Source organism: Enhydra lutris, unplaced genomic scaffold, assembly GCF_002288905.1.
Source record: "Enhydra lutris kenyoni isolate GAN:26980312 unplaced genomic scaffold, ASM228890v2 scaffoldscaffold23, whole genome shotgun sequence".
Classification (NCBI taxonomy): domain Eukaryota; kingdom Metazoa; phylum Chordata; class Mammalia; order Carnivora; family Mustelidae; genus Enhydra; species Enhydra lutris.
The window spans coordinates 21,933,711-21,954,618 of record NW_019154107.1 but is presented as its reverse complement, the minus strand read 5'-3'; the positions used below and the strand labels follow the sequence as shown (position 1 = coordinate 21,954,618).

The window sequence follows — 20,908 nt, the reverse complement described above, 5'->3', positions numbered from 1 at the left end:
CGGGCCCCGACGGGACATGGTGCTGGCTGAACTGGCCGCGCGTCTTAACTGCGCGGAGTACAAGAACTGGGTGAAGGCGGGCCACTGCCTGCTGCTGCTGCGCGGCTGCCTACAGGGCTTCGTCGCCCGCGAGGTGCTTGCCTTCCACCGCGGCCTGCTCGCCGAAACCCCCAGCCTGGGCCCCCGCGCCGCCTGCCGCAGCGGCTCTCGGTGTAGCCCGCGCGCCCGCCAGGTGAGCCCCTGGCCCCCCTGGCCCCCGTCCCGGTCCCCGAGCGTAGGGTCCCGAGCCCCTCCTGGGGCGGGGCGGACCGCAACGCCCCGGCTCACTTGCCCAAGACGCCGCCCCTCCCTCATGGGCCCCTTCTCACCGCCGCCCCCTGTAGTTTCAGCCTCAGTGTCAGGTTTGCGCAGAGTGGAAACGGGAGATTTTGAAACACCACACCAACAGGAATGGAGACGTCCACTGGGGAAACTGCCGGCCGGGCCGCTGGCCCGTCGACGCCTGGGAGGTGGCCAAGGTAAGCACCTGCTTGAGAGGGTAGGAGGTGACCCACCAGATAGCCGGTCACCTAGAGCCCAGAGCCCCATAAATAGATGCAAAGATAGAGGAATGGGTGTTTGATCTAGGATTTAGTGTCCAGGCCAGAGCTGCTGTACAGGATCCGATTTAGCTTAGCGAAGTAGAAGCTTCCTTCTACCTTTCTGGTAACAAGACATTTAAGTTTGCCACCCCTGCTTGGACAGCTATAGGAAAGATTTCAGCATGAGACGCTGAGGCAAGATGTAGAGCGAGCATCCTGAACACAGGCCCAGAGGGAGAGACAGTAAGGCGTTTTTGAGTGTAGGCTCCCTGAGTAGCTCATTTTGGCTGTAGGGTGCCATCAGGATGGCAGAGGAAGCCAAGGGAAGTTAGGGCTGAAACAGAATGGACTTTAAGTGGCCAGGTAAGGAATAAAACTTTGGGGAGGTCGGGTGGAGTGGGCAGCCAGAGAGAAGACTTAGATCTTGGCTCTGTGACTTGCCAGTTGGGCCAATTGGGGATTTTTTTTGTTTGTTTTCCAGAAGCCCAGTAAGGAGTGGGGTGGGGCAGGGCAAAGTCAGCCCCTAACACAAATGAACTTTTGTAGTCCCTCTACGTGCTGATTAGCCACAGGCACACACTTAGTGCCTGGGAAGCAGGGATCAGAGTCCCCACTCTGCTGCTGTTGCATGTCCTTAGGCCAGGCTGTGTTCTCTAACCTCAAAAATGAGGAAGTTGGACTTGATCAATGGCCACAGACTCATGGCTATTGTGAACCCGTAAACCCACCACATCTACACCCTCTTCCCAATTTTTTTTGTTGTTGACACCACAGAATTGCCAACTTTTACTTTTACTTAGAAAAGAGAAACTTAAAATTCTGCTCTTCACTGTGACTGTCCCTCACCTGTTTGGTCTTTGTTGCTGCTTTCATACCCTTGGAGTCCTCTTGAAGCCCGTGTGACCTGCTCATGCCCCTTTTTGTTGCTGTCACTAACAGACCTTCTAGTCCAACCCCGGTGTTTATATTCTTCGATCACATCCTCCTTTTATTCTCCTTCCTCTGAACTTGCACGGCCCAACAGCAGTCCCGATGACACCGTCATCTACTTGTGCTCAGGGGAAGAATCTCACAAGGGAGCAGAATGGTTTCACTTTTAGTTCTTGATCATGAGCCCCCGTGGTCTGGCCATGGCTCTGTATAGGGCTCCTATTCCTGCCGACAGTTGTTGCTGCCTTTCCCTCACCAAGCTCCCATTCCCCCACCCCCACTGCCAGCTGCTGACTTTGTGCAATTTTTCTTAAGAGTTGATGGATGGCCCCAGATTCGTGCTTCCTCATCTTTTTTACCAGACCTGCGAACCTACCTCCCTGTGCACCATCATCTTCCTTCTGGCACAAAGGAGGAAGGGCATCTCTCTTCTGACCACTTTGGCTCTTCACTTGTATGTCGGGCCATATCCCCTCCCACCTGTCCGTGGACTTTCAGACCTCAGGTATCCATTCTGTCTATCTCCCAGCTTATTCCCATCACCCTACAGATAGCTTTAATGTTACCTTTGTTTATTTAATTTTTTTTAAAAAAAACACAGGATTAAACACAGGGTTACTATATGACCTAGCAGTTCCACTTCTAGGTTTGTACGCAATGAGATGAAACTACACATCCACACAAGATCCTGGGCATGAGTGTTCACAGCAGCACTATTCATAACATAACAGCCAAAGGTGGAAACCACACAAATGTCCATCAGTTGATGAATGGATGAGCAAACTGTGGCCTTGTCCATACAATGTCATTTAGCCATAAAAAGTGATGAACTGGGGTGCCTGGGTGGCTCAGTCGGTTGGGCATCTGACTCTTGATTTTGGCTCAGGTGGTGATCTCAGGGTGCTGGGATCGAGCCCTGCATCGGGCTCAAAGCTCACTGGAGAGTCTGCCTGGGATTCTTTCTCCCTCTCCCTGGAGGAGGGCACCTGGGTGGCTCAGTTGGTAAAGCATCTATCTGCCTTCAGCTCAGGTCATGATCCCAGGGTCCTGGGATCGAGCCCCGCATCGGGCTGTCTCCTCGGCCGGGAGCCTGCTTCCTCCTCTCTCTCTGCCTGCTTCTCTGCCTGCTTGTGGTCTCTGTCTGTCAAATAAATAAATACAATCTTTAAAAAAACAAAAACAAAAACCTGTGTGCTTCAAGGGGGTGAATTATATGGTATGTCTCAATAAAGCTGTTTATATCTCAATAAAGCTGTTTAGGGGCGCCTGGGTGGCTCAGTGGGTTAAAGCCTCTGCTTTCGGCTCAGGTCATGATCCCAGGGTCCTGGGATTAAGCCCCAAATTGGGGGGGGGGGTCTCTGCTCAGCAGGGAGCCTGCTTCCCCCTCTCTCTCTCTGCCTGCCTCTCTGCCTACTTGTGATCTCTGTCAAATAAATAAATAAAATCTTAAAAAAAAAAAGTATCTCTCTCTCTCAAGTAGGGAGTACTTTGATATAAAAAAAAAGCTGTTTAAAAAAACACTTGAATAAATATTTGGAAAACAAAATTTAAAAAGAAAAACTTCCCTTGAGCCATTCCCTCCAGCTCTCTCCCCACATTTCTGTATTTGCCTCCCATATGCATACCCGGTGGAGCTTCTTAGAAAGGACTTTGTGCCTGCGCTCTGTTCCTCAGCTGCCCGTGACTCTTTAAGCCATTCCTGCCTGGCCCCTGGCCCTACCAGCCCTCTGCATCTGCCTTGTCGGGCACGTTTGACCTTCAGTTCTCCAGCCTCATCTTTCTCTCCTCTCAGGCATTTGGCACAACTGGCCCTGCTTCTTGAAGCACTTATCACTTGGTGACGTCACTGTCCCCCACGGGTTTCCTCCTAGCTCCCTGGCTCCTCCTCAGCCTCCTTCCCATCCCTGGCCCGCCTTTCTCAGGCCTCTTCTGTCCCCTTCTTCTGGCGATACTGCCCCGGCCCGTGGAGTTCACCATTCAATACTGTACTCGTGCTGATGGCCCCCCGATTTGTCTCCCCAGCCCTGCCCTCTCTTCTGAGCCCCAGGTGTCCCTGTCCAGCTGCATGCTCCACCCTTCGCCATACTCCCTCCTGGGCACTTTGAATTTACTCCTCAAGCAGGATTCATCTCTAACCCCCAAACCCGTGGCCAGGCCCCAGCAGCCACGACCTGCTACCACCCTCCATCTGTCTGTCCTGGTCACTGCCCCCTTGTTTACACCTGCAAGCTAGTTCCTTCTCTCTGCCTCCTGCCTGGCTGCTGGCTGCATCCCCCCACCTGGCCGCCTCTGCTGCTGCTCTGGGCGCTTCTCCCCACAGCAGAATGTGTGGTCCTCAAGAGAGGGAATCAGATTGTTTTCTTCCCTTGCTTAAAACCCCTGGATGGCTTCCCGACGTCCTTAGAATAAACTGCAAACTCCTTTCCAGGGCCAGTGAGGCCCAGCATGATCCAGGCCCTGCTGGATTCTGCAACCTCGTCTCCTACTCACTGAAAAGGCAGGGGAGGGTAGGGGGAGGGAGTACCACGCATTTCCCACCACTGTGCATTTGACATACGGAACACAGTGGCACGTGATACCATTTTAAGAAACTCCTTTCGGTGGCACAGAGACAGCAGAGCCCCCTTGTCAGCTTCTAATTTGGAAGAAAGGGAATAATGGTGAGAATAAAAAACATGAATGTGGAAAAGACAGGTCTATGTTGGTGAGAAAATGTCAGGCAGGACATACCGTGTCATGGAGAAGAAAAATTATGCCTGGCTTTGAGGCACCTAAGACCCCCTCTAACTTGGGGACCATCCTCCCAGCAGGAGCTGAGGTAAAAAAAATTTTTTTCCTTCAATGTCGTTGCCCTAGTTTGGCTGTGATACTTGAGTTACCTTCTGTGTTAACATCATAGCATCCACGGGCGCCTGGGTGGCTCAGTAGGTTGGGCCTCTGACTCTTGATTTCAGCTCAGGTCATTATCTCCAGTCATGGGCTCAAACCCCGCGTCAGGCTCTGTGCTCAGCGCAGAGTCTGCTTGGGATTCTCTCTCCCTCTGCCCCTCTCCCTGCTGGTATGCTCTCTCTAAGTAAATAAAGAGATAAATAAAATCTTAAAAAAAATAAATCATAGCACGCATCATAGACTTTCAGAGGTTCAGCATGTCAGTGGCTGTTAAGATGTGGAAAGAGTGATGTTACTGGCTACTGTACCTTCGGATATGGGTAATAGAGGGTATACAAAGTTTGTTTTTTTTTTTTTAAGATTTTACTTACTTATTTGAGAGAGCGTTCAAGAGAGCAAGAGGGGGCAGAGGGAGAAGGAGAAGCAGGCTTCGTGCTGAGCAGAGAGCCCAACGCGGGGCTTGATCCCAGGGCCCTGAGATCATGACCTGAGCCGAAGGCAGACGCTTAACTGACTGAGCCACCCAGGCGTCCCTACAGAGTTCTTAATTATGGGAGGTTCCAGTGGAGGATTCCAGCACCGTGAGGAATGTAGCCCTGACTCTCCTTGGCATGTGTGGGCCCCCGACTGCAAGCCCGTGTTGGAATCCCATTATAAGCAGTACTGTAGGGAGCAATGCGGTTGCTTGCCTGCTGAGATGGATTTCTTTTCAAGGGAGCAGGTTTCTTTATTTAGAGTTCTTACTGAGAAACCTCAGTAAGAATTTCGGTTATCATTTGGGAAGCGGGCAAATAACACCTGTCCCCGCTAGCTCTTAGGGTTGGAGGAGACTCAGGTGTCCCTTGTGCCTCCCCTACTGTAGGCTTTCATGCCCCGAGGACTGGCAGACAAAACCGGCCCCGAGGAATGTGATGCCGTTGCTCTTTTAAGTCTCATCAACTCCTGCGATCACTTCACCGTTGATCGAAAGAAAGTCACCGAGGTAAGAGCCGGCAGATTTAAAACCGCACAGTGAGAGTCGGTCGGGTGGGTACTGTGAAGACCAGCTGAGAGACGCATCCTGTGGTGCCAAAGCAGCCATGCACACATAGCACACAGGCTCTCCCCGAAACAGCAGTGTGCAAGGAAAGTTAGGCTTTGGTTCAAGGTTGGCGTCGCTAAGTGGGCTAGCGGGGCTCACGGCGCATGCACCTTCTCTATGTCTGAAAAGCCCCATACAAATGGAGGTAGGAGACGGACCCCTTAGTTCTCCCTCACTGAGGTTTCCCAGGACCTTGATCTTGTACTGTTTGCTGCTAAAATAGATAAACCACAGATTTCTCTTCCGTGGTCTGCCATAAACAGAAGCAAAGTAATCCATATTAAAAAAAAAAAAAAAAATAGAAGAGCAGTGCACCATTCTGTCCATCATATGCCAACATTTGAATCCTGCCCTTCTGAATTTCTTTGGCTGTAGTTGCAAGACCAAGGCACACGGGACTGAAGGAAGCATAAACACTAATGGACAATGTCAGAAGAGATCACAACAATATTTACAAGATTTTCGCATTGTCTGCTTCAGCCTTTGGGTGTACCCAGAGCCAGAAACCAATATTCTTGCTCTTTGGCAGGTGGTTTTAAGTTAAGAGATTTGGGGATTGTGTAAGAGATAACCAGCCAGTCACAAGATTTCAAGAGTTAATAGTAGTTGTAGGCTTCTTTGTATTTCTGATTCCAATGACTCCTAGGTAGCAGGTGGTTGAACAACCCCTCAAGCCCTGGTAGCACCTACAGGCCTCACTTGTGGGTTTTGTAATTAACAAAGCCTTCCTGTCATTTTTCTTTTCTTTTTTTTTTTATTCCACTTGACATATGTTATGTGACATAGCTTTTTTTTTTTTTTAAGATTTTATTTATTTGTTTGACAGACAGAGATCACAAGTAGGCAGAGAGAGAGGGGGAAGCAGGCTCCCTGCTGAGCAGAGAGCCCGATTCGGGGTTCAATCCCAGGACCCTGAGATCATGAGGCAGGGTCTCAAGGCAGAGGCTTTAACTCACTGAGCCACCCAGGCGCCCCCCCCCCCTTTTAAAAGAATTTACTTATTGGGCACGTGGGTGGCTCAGTGGTTTGGGCCTCTGCCTTTGGCTCACGTCATGATCTCAGAGTCCTGGGATCGAGCCCCACATCAGGCTCTCTGCTCAGTGGGGAGCCTGCTTCCCCCTCTCTCTCTGCCTGCCTCTCTGCCTACTAGTGATTTCTCTCTCTGTCAAATAAATAAATAAAATCTTCTAAAAAATGATTTAAAAAATTAAAGATTTTATTTATTTATTTATTTGAGAGAGAGAACAAGAGTTGAGCACAAGCAGGGGGAGGGGCAGAGGGAGAAGGAGAAGCAGGCTCCCTGCTAAGCAGGGAGCCCAATGTGGCACTTCATCCCTGGACCCTGAGATCATGACCTGAGCTGAAGTCAAACATTTAACTGAGCTTACCCAGGCATCCCTGTAATTTTACTTAGGAACTACAAAATCTCCATTTACTCTGTCATTTGACTTTGAAACCTTCTATCCTTTTTTTTTTTTTTTTTGGCCTTTCGGTAGGTGATTAAGTGTCGTAACGAAATCATGCATTCTTCAGAGATGAAAGTGTCTTCTCTTTGGCTTCGAGATTTTCAGATGAAGATCCAAAATTTCCTGAATGAATTCAAGAATATTCCAGAGATTGTGGCAACATACGCCAGAATAGAACAGGTAAAAATCAGATTTAATAGTTTTGCCCTAAAGAATTAAGGGGGAAAAGGCAACTGCAGTCTCTCATTTAGAATTTGAAGTTTCTTAGATTTAAATGACATTATAGAATGTGAGCAGGGGGAGAGATGCTGATACGAAATCCAGAATTGTGCTGGGCTTGAGAAGCTTATCTCTGGTCACAGGATATTACTGAAGTGGATCCAGTCAAAGATGTTTAGTTACAAGTTCTTTGAGCAACCCAGTGGAGTATCTTTTCCATTCCATCATTCACACATTCGGTAATCCAACAGCTGCTGACATCTGACTGGGCTGTTCACATTCCTGACGAAGATCAGCGAGATGGGTGTGAATACGAAACAGGAGTCTATCTGAGTGAGAGTCAAGTCAACGAAATAGAAATGGAATTACTAAAGGAAAAACTTCAAGAGATCTATCTTCAAGCACAAGAACAAGACGTGTTGCCTGAAGAGGTAAAAAAAAAAAAAAAGTATCATCCACTCTGTGTGAGTAAACAAAACAAAGAAAGGCACCAGAGAGGAAAAGTCTCTCCTTTTAGCAGACTTCCAGCTATGTTTCTGATTTAGAAGTCAGATCGCTTTCAGAAATGAGTATGCTTTTGGCACAGACCAATATTACCTCGCCACAAATATTTTCACTCGGTCAGCCAACAGTCGAGTGCCCAGTGTGTGCACAGAGTGGACCAATGCGGTAAGGGATACAGCAGGGTTCTGAACAAAAGGCTCCGGGCGTTCTCAGCAGGTCAGGGGGTGGTTACAAGAAAAAGACTGCCGAGAGGGTGCCGTTGAGCTGGAACTAGCAGAATCACACGAGAATGTGGCAGACTGGCAAGAGCAGAAGGGTGCTGCTGGCCGAAGGAGCTGGCAGTACTGGCAGACGTCTACAAGAACAGTGGGGCGTGAGTGGTGACAGGGCAGGCGTAGGAGGGACCGTCCAAAGTGAGGGCAGTCAGGTGAGCTTGGAGCCGTATTTTGAAAGGCTTGCTCTGCTGTTCAAGGGGCTTGGGCTTTGTTCCCAAAAAGCAGCGGGGAGCCAACAGGTGTCTTTAAGCAAGAACGAGTAAATCGGATAGTTCTGCAGTGGCTTATAGAAAGTTAACTCACAGTAGTTGGAGGCAGGAGGCTAGCAGGAGGCTGTCACAGCCGTGTGAGAATGGAAAAAAACTAGAGGGGCAGCAGAGGGGCCAGATTCTGGAGGCATTACTTGGGCAGAGCTGATGGCTCTTAGTGGCTGCTTAGATTACTTGGTGTGGCATGGGGCTGGAAGAAGATGGGGAAGGAGGGGTTAAAGGATCAACAAGGTTTCCAGCTTAGGCCATGGCAGGCTGATGATGGTCGTAAGTCCTGCTAGGGAATACAGGACAAATGAATCCCCTTTGTTACACGCAAGGTAAAAAATGAACAGTAGTAGAATTGTACTAGGAAAGTTCAGACATATTCCAGTACTTGCTAGATTAGAGTTCTAAATCACCAGGAGATCTTAGACAAATCATTTTACCTCTCCATTCTACCTTGTCCAAGGAAAGGAGTTTTGCTGCTTACCTCTTTAAAGACAGACTGTGTATTTAATACAAAGTGTGTGTTTCATTTATTAAGCCTTGCTCCTCACTGCTCCATAGGCCTCTATTAACCATTTTGACCTTGACCTAGATGCTTCATTCATTCTACTTGGTGAGTTCCTTTAGCAGAGGGATTGAAAACCACTGGTTTTTGGATGCTCCCACCCGAGCACACCATAGGCATGTACAGCAATGAAAAAGATGGTTACGTTTTCTGTTCTCTAAATCCATGTGTTTTATCTGAGTTTATTTTAAAACATGGTTAGAACCAGCCCCAGTTTTGTTTTTGCGGCTTCTGTTAGAAGCCTCGGGGAACAGGAGACAACCTGGTGGGGGAGGGGGGACAATCAGGCTTAAGGCCCCAGAGGCATCAGTAACTCCATCTTCTCTCTTGAGGGAGCCGTAGTTCTTTTTTTCTGTTTGTGTGACAAACAACAAAATGCATCCGTAGTGGTTCACTCAAGCCAGGAGTCTGTGTAAGTTCAGAGCTGGCAGGGAACCTGGCAGGGCCCAGAGCCGCCTGCTTTCCACGGGAGGCAGCAACCGCAAGGACAGGCGCTGACAGACACCAGGCCACACGGCTGGCAAGTGAGGGCAGGCCCGGGTCTTGCTGCCTGGTTCTATGCCTTTCTGCATTGCAGCCCTGCAGCTCCCCTATCACCAAGGAGCTAGCTACTGTAAATTCTGACCCTCATTATCTTTGTTTCACGAACAGGAAATTGGGGTGAGTGGGTTAGTCCTCTGGATCCCCAGAGTCTCTAGATAGCACTGATAAATTCTCATTTCTCGTGCTTTCTGTTCAGTAGACTATGGCATCTCTCTTGTTATTTCAATTGATCAAAATGTAAGTTAGGATTGAGTGGCCTGTTATCTCGAAGAAGTTCAAAGTTGGCTTTCCACAGCGTGTGGAACTGCTCTCTTCTGGAAGGTTCGGTACTATATATAGGCATCCGTGTTCTTTAGGATTAGTCTCCAAAGTCAGAGGATTTGATAAACCAAATTCCATTGAATTGCAAGTGCCATCAGCTGTAAGACAGCATGAATCCAGTTACTTCTAAGAAAGAAACAAACGAAAAAAAACCACTGCCAGTTTATTGTAAGACACTATCAGCGGTAAGGTGCCTTCTCGTTTGAGATGCTAAAAATGAAAAACCAGGCATCCAGGAATTTAGAAATGCCATGGTTATAGTAGAGCCACGGGCTTTTTTGGTGACTGTTTCACAAGACCTGTTTCTGGTGTTCGTGAAATCAGCATGGCTAACTTTGGAAAGCCAAGGTGAGAAAAAATGGTTCGTGGTGGTAATTTACTGTGATGGTTTCCAGGCAGGGCATCACGGAGCCTGGGGGTGCCAGGGACTGCCGAGCAGACAGAGCTCATCACCTCCATCCCGTTTGTTGAGTTGATGAGCCTCCGTGATGTCTAGCATTCTAAAAAGGGGTTCCCATTAAAATCCACTCTCTGTGCCTGGGAGACTCATTCCACTCCAGAGCCAAGTGGGAGCAGCAGCTGCTTAGGCCCCTTGGGACACGTGTGCTGTGTGCCCACCATGGGCCCATCCGCAGCAGCCTCTGGCCACCACCCAAGACCCCTCCATCATGCCCTGCCAGCCCTCAGGGCTCTGTTAGGGTCCAGCAAGTTTAACCATTCAGCAAAAGCATGGCAAGCGCAGTAGGTGGCTGAGAAACATGTAAGGAATTTGCACATTCTTTAAAATCATTAGTGATTTCTTAAAGCCAGGGGAGGGAACCATCTCCACAGAGATCTCTGGGGAGCCTTGAGCAGTGGGGGGCGGGGGGGGAGGATGGAAATAACCCTTCATTTATGACATTTCAGAAATAGTTACAGACCATGTGCCTCCCATGTGCCAGGCTCTGTTCTGGAAGCTTAGTGTGCGTCAGTGAACAAAACAAAGACCCCGGTAGGGGGAGGCAGTAAACAGTCAACGTCGTATGTATGCGCCGCTTCTAAGCATTAGAAGAAGTACTATGTGGAGCACAGCCTGGGTGATCAGGACTTAGCCCAATCGGCTGGGGCCCCTGGGGCCGAGGGGCAGGTTGCGTTCTGGTTGGGGCGGGGGGCTTGTGGAGGATTAGCCAGGTGCACACCTGGAGGAAGGGCCTTCAGGTAGGGGTAAAGAAGGGAAGGTGGAGGAAGCAAGTGTGGGTGGCCTGTTAGCCATTGAAAGGGCAGAGTCTTTCCCTCTTGAGCCCGCGGCAGGAGGCCAGGAGTGGGGAGAGCTGGGAGGAGGCTGTTGCCCATACTGGCTTCAGAGCCCAGGCTGGCAGCAAAGACGTGGGGTGGTGAGAAGGGGCACAGAGACACGTGCAAGACAAGCCCAAGAGTTTGGAGGAATGGAGGTGCTAAGCATCTTTTGCCTGGAGCAGTGCATAGCACATAGTAGACTGGATCTGGATAAATATTTGTGGAATGACCATAGAAAGGAATGACGCGACGCTAAGCGCTTGAAGTAGATTATTTCTAGTCCTTTTAAGAATCCTAGGTAGTGTTGGTATCATCATCCTCCATTCGCATACGGGCAAGGAAGCTCGGAGAGATCAGGTGTCTGGCCCAGCGTCACACAGCTGGTTAAGTGGTAAAGCTGGGCTTCACAATCCAAGTCTGTCTGACTATATTTCCGTAATTTTTCCAGTACTTTCTGTTTTTTCACCTCTATTTCCTCTTCTCCCTTTACCTATAAACATGCATAAGCCTTCCCCATTCTTAATTTAAAAAATTTGTTTTGACTGTGTCAAACTGACTTTTTACCTTGTTCTCATGTGTTCATTTTGAATTTTGTACCTGTATATTTATTACTATTAAAACATCTATATTTTATAAATATTTAATAGTAATAAATATACATATATGTAATAGTAATAAATGTGCAGGTACAAATTCCAAATGAAAGGGCTTCATTTTATTTTATTTTTTAAAAGATTTTATTTATTTGAGAATAAAAGAGCATGCATGAGTGGGAGGAGGGGCAGAGGGAGAGGAAGTGAGAGAACCTCAAGTGGACCCCACTCTGAGCACAGAGCCTGTCACGGGGCTCTATCCCACAACCCTGAGATCATGACTTGAGCCAAAGTCAAGAGTTGACTGCCCAACCAAATAAGCCACCCACACACCCCTTATTTTATTTTTGTATGTATATATATATATATATATATATATGCAAACGTGTGTATATACACATATAGAGATGGGGTAGATATATAGGCCTTTCCTACAAATGTAGGAGGTTTTAAAGCAAAAAAGAATTTAAAAATTTTTTTCCATTTTTATTGAGATGTAATTGACATGCAGCATTGCATAAGTTTAGGGTATACGACTTGATGACCCGACCTACATGTTACCACAAATGGCGGAATTTCCTTCTTTTTATGGCTGAATAATATCCCATTGTATATATATACCACATCTTCGTTACCCATTCATCTCTCAGGGGGTACTTAGGTTGTTTCCATGTCTTAGCTGTTGTAAATAATGCTGCTTATGAATTCAGGGGTGCACATCATCTCTTCAACATGGTGTTTCCGTTTCCTTCAGATATGTTCCCAGAAGTGGAACTGCTGGATCATGGGGTAGCTCTATTTTTAATTTTTTGAGGCGCCTCCATACTGTTTGCCACACTGGCTGCACTAATTTACATTCCACCAATAGTTCACAAGGGTTCCTTTTTCTCTACCTCCTCTCCAGTGTTGGTTATCTCTTGTCTTTTCAGTGATGGCCATTCTAACAGGCATGTGGTGAGATCACATTGTGGTTGTTTTTCTTTTTTAAGATTTCATTTATTTATTTGACACAGAGAGAGAGGGAACACAAGCAGGAGGAATGAGAGAGGGAGGAGTAGGCTGAGCAAGGAGCCTGATGCGGGGTTCAGTCCCAGGACCCTGGGATCATGACCTGAGCCGAAGGCAGACACTTAACGACTGAGCCTTGCAGGTGTCCCCTCATCATGGTTTTGATTTATGTTTCCCTGATGAGCGATGTCAAGCATCTTTTCATGTACCTGTTGGCCAATAATACATCTTCTTTGGAAAAATGTCTATTTAGGTCCTTTGTCTATTTTTAATTGGATTATTTGGAGGTTTTTGGCTATTGGGTTGTACGAGTTCCTCATCTATTTTGGATATTAGCCTTTAAAAAGCAAAAAAATTTGAGGAGACAAACAACCCCTTGTGTGGCCCCAGAACCAGCTATTGGTGGACACGTGAAAAGGAGCCAGTCTCAGACCTAGTAAGTTTTCCATCTGAATTACAAGCCTGCTATTAAATGATCTAAGCCATACATCATATGATTTCCTCTTGCAGATCTTAAACCGATTGCAAGTGGTAAAAGAATTTCTGAGAAACAATAAGGATCTTAGAAGTGGTCTTATAGGAGATCTGCAGAAGCTAGACAGCCTCCATCTACAGCACCAAAATCCAGATTCCAAGGAACCTGGGGCCCAGACACCTGAAGGGAAGGCCTGAGGTGATTTCCTGCATGTGACGGTAAGTAAGGACAAAATAACCTCATCACCCTGATGCCTGTTCTCTTATGTAAGGCGGTGATGAATGCACAATTTGGTGTAACCTGAAGTTTCCCCGTGTCCTTATTATTTGAAAGAAAGGACACTGAGCTCTGTGCTCTAATTGGTGGTTCTCACATCTGTGAAGTAATTCAACATAATATCCCTGTCAGCTTTGTTTAGTCCAATATACCTGGAGTCACTGGTTTAGTCTTAAGTAAATCAACTTTCTGACTTAATCAAAAAGCCTGTCAGCTCTAAAACAATGCCAGTGATACCTAGCTTTTAACAACTTGTTCATTTCCATAAGAAAAATTTGTTAAAATGACTGTCTCCAATGTTTCATGGTTTCCTTTCAAATAAAGGAAATTAAATATTTTCTGTTGTTTTAGATTGCCCTCTGACAGAAATCAGGCCTGTTATGTGAATGTCAGCATGGCTTCAATCTCAGCTTTTCTTTTCTGTGCAAAAGGAAACACTTATCAGAGTACCCTGCCCAGACAGAAAAGGAATTTTTGTTGGTTTGTCCTAGACTTCTTTGACTCTTTGGGAATATTTTTCTTAATATTCATAAGCTTGGTGTTGTGTTATCTGTAACTGCCCAAAAAAATGTTAGATGCTGCTGTGCCAAAACTTGCTGTCATCCAGAGTTTTTTTTGTCTTGTTTTATTTGTTTGTTTTGATTTTGGGGTTTTGGGGTTTGGGGCATTAGGGTTTTGGGGGGAGGGTGGTTTTTTGTTTTTGTTTTTGTTTTCTATTCAGAAGGTAAGATTCTTTTCTGGTCCTAAACTTTCAACTGCTTCACACAGTAAAGTCTGTGGTTGGCCAGGCCTGTGCAAAGGGTCACACTGAGTGTTCTGCCCAATGGCACCCAAGCCCTGTCCCCACACCCATTCCTGAAAGTCTCTTTTAGGAGGATGCCCAAGCGGCAGCAGGGGTCAGGGAGACTGTGATATAAATGTTGAGGTATAAATCCTTCCTTTTTGGAAGAAGGCAAGAAAACAATCTCCGGAAAGGCCATTTCCTAGCCTTTTCTGGTTAGTACAGAATTATTTGTCCCCATTTCTGATAGGCCAGGCCGGTAGGGCGAGGAGGTGGGCCCACGCTGGTCACGGGGGACTGGAGAACACGGTGACTTAACTGACCAAAGCAGGCAGAGGGCCCAAGCCAGCATCACAGATGGGGACGTCGGGGAAAGCTCTGCAGTTGCTGGCTTGTGTATGGCACTCCTGGGAAAAGTCACCTCCCGTGGCCATCATGGCCCTTTCTGGTCAGTTCTATATATTCTGAGTGCTGAGCACGGGCCTAGCCCTCGTGTGCTTCACAAATATTTGTTGACTGAAGGATCCACCAACAATTTATTCTTACACATGAATGTGTGTCATACTGTTAACTAAGCCTTGTCCTTTGTTATGAGATTTAAGGATGAAATATCACCATTCTTTTTTTTTTTTTTAAAGATTTTATTTATTTGACAGACAGAGATCACAAGTAGGCAGAGAGGCAGGCAGAGAGAGAGGGGGAAGGGGGCTCCCCGCTGTGAGCAGAGAGCCCGATGCGGGGCTCGATCCCAGGACCCTGGGATCATGACCTGAGCTGAAGGCAGAGGCTTTAACCCACTGAGCCACCCAGGCGCCCCAAATATCACCATTCTTAACGGAAATTCAGAGGCATCGTTTTCTTTCCACAGATTGACAGATCCATCTGTAACTTCGTCTATTGCTTTACCCCAAGAGTTCTCCACTTCTGACTTTGTCCTATTTGTTTCCTCAACTGCAAAACCACTGTCCAGTCATATGCAGTGGTCCATGGGATCAGCCTCCCTCCCCTCCATCTGCTCCTTTTCAAAGCCAGCAGCACTTAACGGGGCCAGGTCACTTCTGGACCTTCAGGGACAGAATTGCCACCTGCCGCATTCCTTGGAGGAAGTGTTTCCACTCCAAGCCCAAAGGAAGCCATCGTTCGCTTGCTCGGCTGCCCATCAAGGATGTGCTCTGTAGACAATGGGCAGAGGGTGGGGGTATATTTGGCATATTTTTACATTAAAATGCATGTATATAATGCTATAAACCCTGCATGAAGGCAGATGTTCCTAACTGACGGGTCTTGAATTGTACATTTTCTTTGTCCGTCCATTTCACACAATTTCTTTAGAAAACTTCCATAGTAAAGTAAGAATCTTCATTGTTCTCGCAACCATGCCCAGACTAAGAAATTTGCTGAAACGTTTCCCAGCTTCTAGATGTAAGGTACATCTGGAAGGTAGGATCCAATTAAATCTTGATTCACTAACCAAGTTAAGACCTGCTTTCTAACTTTAGTAACTTAGGGTTATGAACACTTTCGTCTCATATCCCTTGTGTCCAGTTAGCTTTTCCTTCTCTGTCAAACATTTATCAAGTGTCCACCACAGCTGGGCACTGAAAAGGATGCCAGATGTGAGGATGTATAAGGTATGGACGATGTTATATGTGCCATCGTCTTGGATTTATTGTCTGCTCTGATAAATGAAAGATACTGTGCAGAAAACGTTATACTGGCAACATTTAACTACACTGAAATCGAAGAAAGGGAAGATATGTCCAGAGAGGGCTTTAAAGCAAATGGAGCGTGCACAGGGATGTCAGCCTGTGGGCCTCTCTATGAATCTGGGCACGTGGCCCATGATGCCCACACGGGAGTGCTCACAGTGGCACCGGGAGCCTGGCATCAAGAGATGACTGGTGAAATCCCAGCGCATCCAAGCCACAGAGCACTCTGTGGTTGTAAAGAAGAATGTCGTCATGCTGCAGTGCAGGGAGACAGAACGATCTCTAACACACACGGAACAGAAGCAGAACGTTCAACATTGCGTGGTATGCTGTAAAACTCTGTCTTTTTCAATAAAAGGTCCGGAAAGCTGTATGCCTGTCCCAGGCTCCTTTGCTGTGTTACCGCTGGGAGAGGAATTGAGGTCGAGGGGTTGGTTAGAAGAAATGTGGCTATTCTGTTTGTGGCATTGTCCCATATAAAATTTGTCCAACAAACATGCGCTCCTGGTATTTTGAAAGTTCTTAATTACAGTCTGTTCATTTCAAGATAATCAAGAGACGTAAACAATATATAAATTCAAACTATAAGACTTACGTGTCAAATTCCCTGGAATAGGTTGTAGCCTCCCATTTTTGCGGGGGTCAGCTCCACCTCTAGGGGCACTGGGGAGGCGGTAGCATCCGGAGAGGCCCAGGAGGTGGTCTCCCTTTCACACAGGGCTGTTTCGTCTCCAAGGGCCTGGTTTCCATCCAGCAGTATGACTTACTCTCTCCTCCTCTCCCTGTGACACAGTAGGTGGAAAGAATTAGAGGAGAAAAAGAGTTTTGACATTATGGTTGCAAAGGTAAGGCAATTCTTCGGATTTTAGCCTGTGCTTTTCCAGGGAACTCAGAGGACCTAAGGAGAAGGACATTACTTATTAAGCTCAGTATAAAACCCGAATTCTAGGTAATAACAAAAGTGTGTCAGTAACAAAAACTTCTGGAAAAATAGCTCTGCCATTCAAAATGTTATTGGCTTCATAAAGTAGCAGAAGAGATCGGTAGACAGGTTAAATTGTGAAGTCCAGAAAGGGCTGTATTTGATAGTTTGGGGAGATTATAAGTGATTGTTACCCTAATGATTTGAAAGCCTCATTTTTATTAAAGTATTAATCACTTATATGGCTTTAAACATGAATATCCTAGGCAACAAAGGGTTAGACCTCTTGGGTGGGCAAACTACAAATTAGATCCTGTAAGTGGAACATTGCCTTAGAGTTGGAGGCATTGGAATCTTTTGGATTTTTTTTCTCTAATCATTTTGCCCTCTAAATTATAAATGTAGAATAATAGGAAATTATCAGTAGGGATTATTACCTACTTTTCCCTTACCAGGTTAATTAGAAACCTACCTGCCTTTGATTGAAATATACTCAAATTACAAAATACATGTTGTAAGACAGATCTAAAAATATATGAATTTCTACTCACGTAGTAGTGAAGGGAAAAATTCCTTTCAAGTTTTAATAAAAATTTTGATAAAAGGTTATGACTCATTTCAAAACTTTAAGAACTGGTTTTTATTACTACATTATATAGTCTGAACTATATAAATATGAAAATACTATCTTCCAGAGACTTCTTTCCCTTTTCTCAAACCCATGCTCCATGATACATGCATGTTAGTAATGACCACAAAACTGTAAACTGAGCATTTTGTGACATCTTTTGGGGGAAGGTGAGTGATGATCTGACATGCTTTATTACTTTCTACTGAGTTTCAGAAAGGCATGAGAAATTTAATTTCAGAACCATATGTGGTAGCCAGCCTCCAAGATGGCCCCCCCCAAAGATCCCTGCCTCCCAGTATTCCCACCCTTGTATTTTCCTCCCACAACGTACTGGGGTTCGTTCACGTGGCCAATAGAAAACAGCTGAGTGATGGTATGTCACTTCCCAGATGACGCTATAGAAGACTGTGTGTGAGATGAGGGATTTGATCTCAAGACCCTGAGATCACAGCCTGAGCCCAAACTAAGAGTCAGATGCTTATCCTACTGCGCCACCCAGGGGCCCTTCTTTGCATTTGAAATCTTTTTTTTTTTTTTAAGACTATTTATTTATTTGACAGAGCGCACAAGTAGGCAGGGCTGCCAGCAGAGGGAGAGGGAGAAGCAGGCTCTCCACTGAGCAGGGAGCCAGATGTAGATCAATCCCAGGACCCTGGGATCATGACTTGAGTGGGCCGAAGGCAGCCACTTAACCGACTGAGCCACCCAGGTGCCCCTGCGTTCGAAATCTTTAACAAAAGTAGGGTTTAAGCACTCTTTACCCAGTAGAACCCTCTGGAACTTCCTGCATCCTCCAGAGGCAGATTTGGCATCAAATCCTAAAAGACAGCCTCTGCTGCAGAGACAGTGGCCTTACACTCACAGCCCCACCCTTTTCTTTCCCCACCTCATGTAACCTGGTTTAAGACAAGTCCGTAAGATTCCTAAGGGGACACTGTGAGCCAATGCTGTTTACCCTCATCCCCAACCCTAGCTAGCCACAAGGCAATAGTCTTATCAGTTTTACCGACTGCCATTTCCCCCATTTTTAGGCAAGAAGAGGAAACGATTGTGATTTTGTCGTTTTTATTTTCTATTTACCTAGAATCCAGGGTTGACAGCAACTAAACTCAGGTTTGTTTATCCTGTTTCCACCGTAGATTCTCTAATTGCTATCCAATCACCAAGAGATTCTAGGTTCTCTTAATAAGTACTTTTTAAAAGCCTAAATTGGATTTCACTGAATTCATTTAAACCCACTTCGAACTATTTCCCTCAGTAGCAATAGCCCCTGACTTATTTTTGCTGTAAAGAGATTAATGCCTGTACCAAGTTTTTTTTTTTTTTTTTTTTAAGATTTTATTTATTTATTTGACAGAGAGACAAAACGAGAGAGGGAACACAAGCCGGGGAGGTGGGAGAGGGAGAAACAGGCTTCTCAACGAGCAGGGAGCCCAATGTGGGGCTCAATCCCTGGACCCTGTGATCATGACCTGAGCTGATGGCAGACGCTTAACAACTTAAGCCACGCAGGCGCCTGTACCAAGTTTTAAAAATCATGTATGCTACCAAGCATTATTTGACCTGGACACCCGAAACAAAAAACAAAACACCATCTCAGGAACGCTCTCATTCATTCTTCCTCCCCTGTAAAAACTAACCCTCAAGGTGCAGATCCGGTGAAGAGGAAGACCAGCCAATCTACCCCCACCTAAGAACATTGTATTTCCAGATCACGAAATAAACAGCACTCAACACCTTCAGTTCTGCGCTATTTTCTCTTCTTTATTAACCAAACTTCACTGGTCTCTTTAGGGAGAACAGTTCGGTTTGCAAGCTGCAAAGTTTCAATCGGGCCTTCTCAGTCACGCTTCTGGGACCATGGGTTGGGGCGGGCGGCTGCCTAGCAGGAGTCGTCATTGTCAAGGTCGCTAACAGGTACAGGACCGCTGGTGGGATCGAGGGTGGTGGCAGCGGTGGTACCAACAGCCGCCAACACGCCTCCGCCGTAGTAGTAATTCAGGTAGCGGCTCAGCAGCACACTCTGCGCCACGACATTGGTGCTGTGGCACACGAACAACAGCAGGTTTCGAGGCTGTACATGGTAGGCGAAACGCATGAAGGCCATCGAGTAGAAGATGAGCGCTACTGTCATACGGCCACTCATGATTTCAGGTGACGCGTTCATGTCCTTAAAGGCAGCCAGCGGAAGGCCATAGTTGGCCACGGGACCCCAGAAGTGAGTGCTGGCCAGGTAGTTCCGGAACTCCTTGGTCTGCGTATATCCCCTCGCACTCCGCCACAGTGCCGCCACCATCGCCATGATCTCCAAGGCATGAGAGCACCAACGAAATAACAGCCAACCCACGATGACGTAGGACGCAGAGCCTACTCCGCACAGCGTGGGCCCGTGACCTCGCGCCTTTGTGTGTTTGCCATAAAGTGCTCCACACAGCATGTGCAGCTGTCATGCGTGCCCGTGGCGCGGGAAGTATAGCCACGCCCCCGCACCTTCCCGTGACTGCCGTAAAGTGCGTTGGACAGGCACATGCTGCTGTCAGATACGCCTTTAGGGGCGAGAGGCGTCGCTTCACCGTCACGCCTGAGCAGGACGGCCATAAAGGGTGCAGCGCATGAACCCTGTCGTGTGTGCGTGTATTTCTGTTTCTCTGGCAGCCTCGTCCTCCGCTCGCCCTTGTGCTGAGATCACCGTAAAACTCCCAGGGCTCCGTGCGCCACCCAGAGAGGTGAGTGTCCAGCTGTGTGCTTCTCCTCGGTGTACAAAGGGAAGCTTTGATTGTTCTGTCCGGTCTGTGGGCAGTGTGGACTAGATGTGATACAATATCGTTAAACCAGGTACACAGATTTAATCCTTACACAATTTTCCTGAGTGTTGCAGCTATAGTAACGTTTCACCCCTAAACATTTCCGCGTCTGGCTCTTAACAAGGACATTTCCCTACTTAATTACAGTACAATAATCCACTCAGATACTTTTATGTACAGTACTATTTAATATGAAGTGCATACTTAAATTTTAGAGTTTTGTGGCTGTTTCTTTTCTTTTTTGTTGGGAGAGGGTGATCCAGTCAAGATTCACATTTAGTTACCTCTTTTAGATTAATCTTCCTTAGTGTAGAGGAGTTCCCAGCATTTTTTCTTTTTATGACATTGATATTTTTGCGAAAAGTACAAGTCAGTGATTTTTCAGAATATCCTTAATTTGCATTTATATGTTTTCTCAAACATTTGGGGACAAGAATACTACACATGTGATGGTGTGTCCTTAGTGCATCACAGTGGAAGGCACATGATGTTACTTTGTTCTATCATTGTTGATATTAAGTTTGATTTTTTTGTTGTTGTTGTTTGATTTTGTTAAGGCTTTGTCTGCCAGGTTTCTCCCCTCTGTAATCACCAAATAATCCAAACTCTCTTAGAGAGTTTATGGAAGTTCTTTTTTTTTTTTTTTTTTTTTAGATTTTTTTTATTTTTTTGACAGAGATCACAAGTAGATGGAGAGGCAGGCAGAGAGAGAGAGAGAGAGGGAAGCAGGCTCCCTGCTGAGCAGAGAGCCCGACGCGGGACTCGATCCCAGGACCCTGAGATCATGACCTGAGCCGAAGGCA

At 46.6% G+C, this 20,908-nt stretch overlaps 2 protein-coding genes across 3 annotated transcripts; one reads left to right on the top strand and one right to left on the bottom strand.

Moving 5' to 3' along the window:
• The first annotated feature begins 12 nt into the window (after positions 1 to 12).
• LOC111150443 (chromosome unknown CXorf38 homolog) lies at positions 13 to 16,222 on the top strand. Of its 2 annotated transcripts, XM_022507910.1 has the most exons (7): positions 13 to 232; positions 384 to 518; positions 5,263 to 5,382; positions 6,978 to 7,127; positions 7,418 to 7,597; positions 13,018 to 13,200; positions 14,908 to 16,222. In XM_022507910.1, the coding sequence occupies exons 1-6, from the start codon at positions 17 to 19 to the stop codon at positions 13,177 to 13,179; spliced, it is 963 nt and encodes a 320-aa protein (XP_022363618.1). In that variant the 5' UTR covers positions 13 to 16; the 3' UTR covers positions 13,180 to 13,200; positions 14,908 to 16,222. The 2 variants fall into 2 exon arrangements, with proteins under 2 accessions (XP_022363618.1, XP_022363619.1); XM_022507911.1 differs by lacking the exon at positions 384 to 518.
• Positions 16,223 to 19,183: 2,961 nt separating this feature from the next.
• Positions 19,184 to 19,738, bottom strand: LOC111150325 (mitochondrial pyruvate carrier 1 like). Its single transcript, XM_022507769.1, has one exon. It carries the CDS (start codon positions 19,736 to 19,738, stop codon positions 19,184 to 19,186), a length of 555 nt encoding a protein of 184 aa, XP_022363477.1.
• Between the last annotated feature and the right edge of the window lie 1,170 nt (positions 19,739 to 20,908).

What these genes read in the sequence shown, in the direction of transcription:
- LOC111150325 (XM_022507769.1), bottom strand. Translation starts at nt 19,738, where the DNA reads ATGCTGTGTGGAGCACTTTATGGCAAACACACAAAGGCGCGAGGTCAC.
- LOC111150443 (XM_022507910.1), top strand. Translation starts at nt 17, where the DNA reads ATGGTGCTGGCTGAACTGGCCGCGCGTCTTAACTGCGCGGAGTACAAG. An exon ending in CATACGCCAGAATAGAACAG is followed by an intron (nt 7,128 to 7,417) that starts GTAAAAATCAGA and finishes GTAATCCAACAG; the next exon opens with CTGCTGACATCTGACTGGGC. An exon ending in AAGACGTGTTGCCTGAAGAG is followed by an intron (nt 7,598 to 13,017) that starts GTAAAAAAAAAA and finishes TTCCTCTTGCAG; the next exon opens with ATCTTAAACCGATTGCAAGT.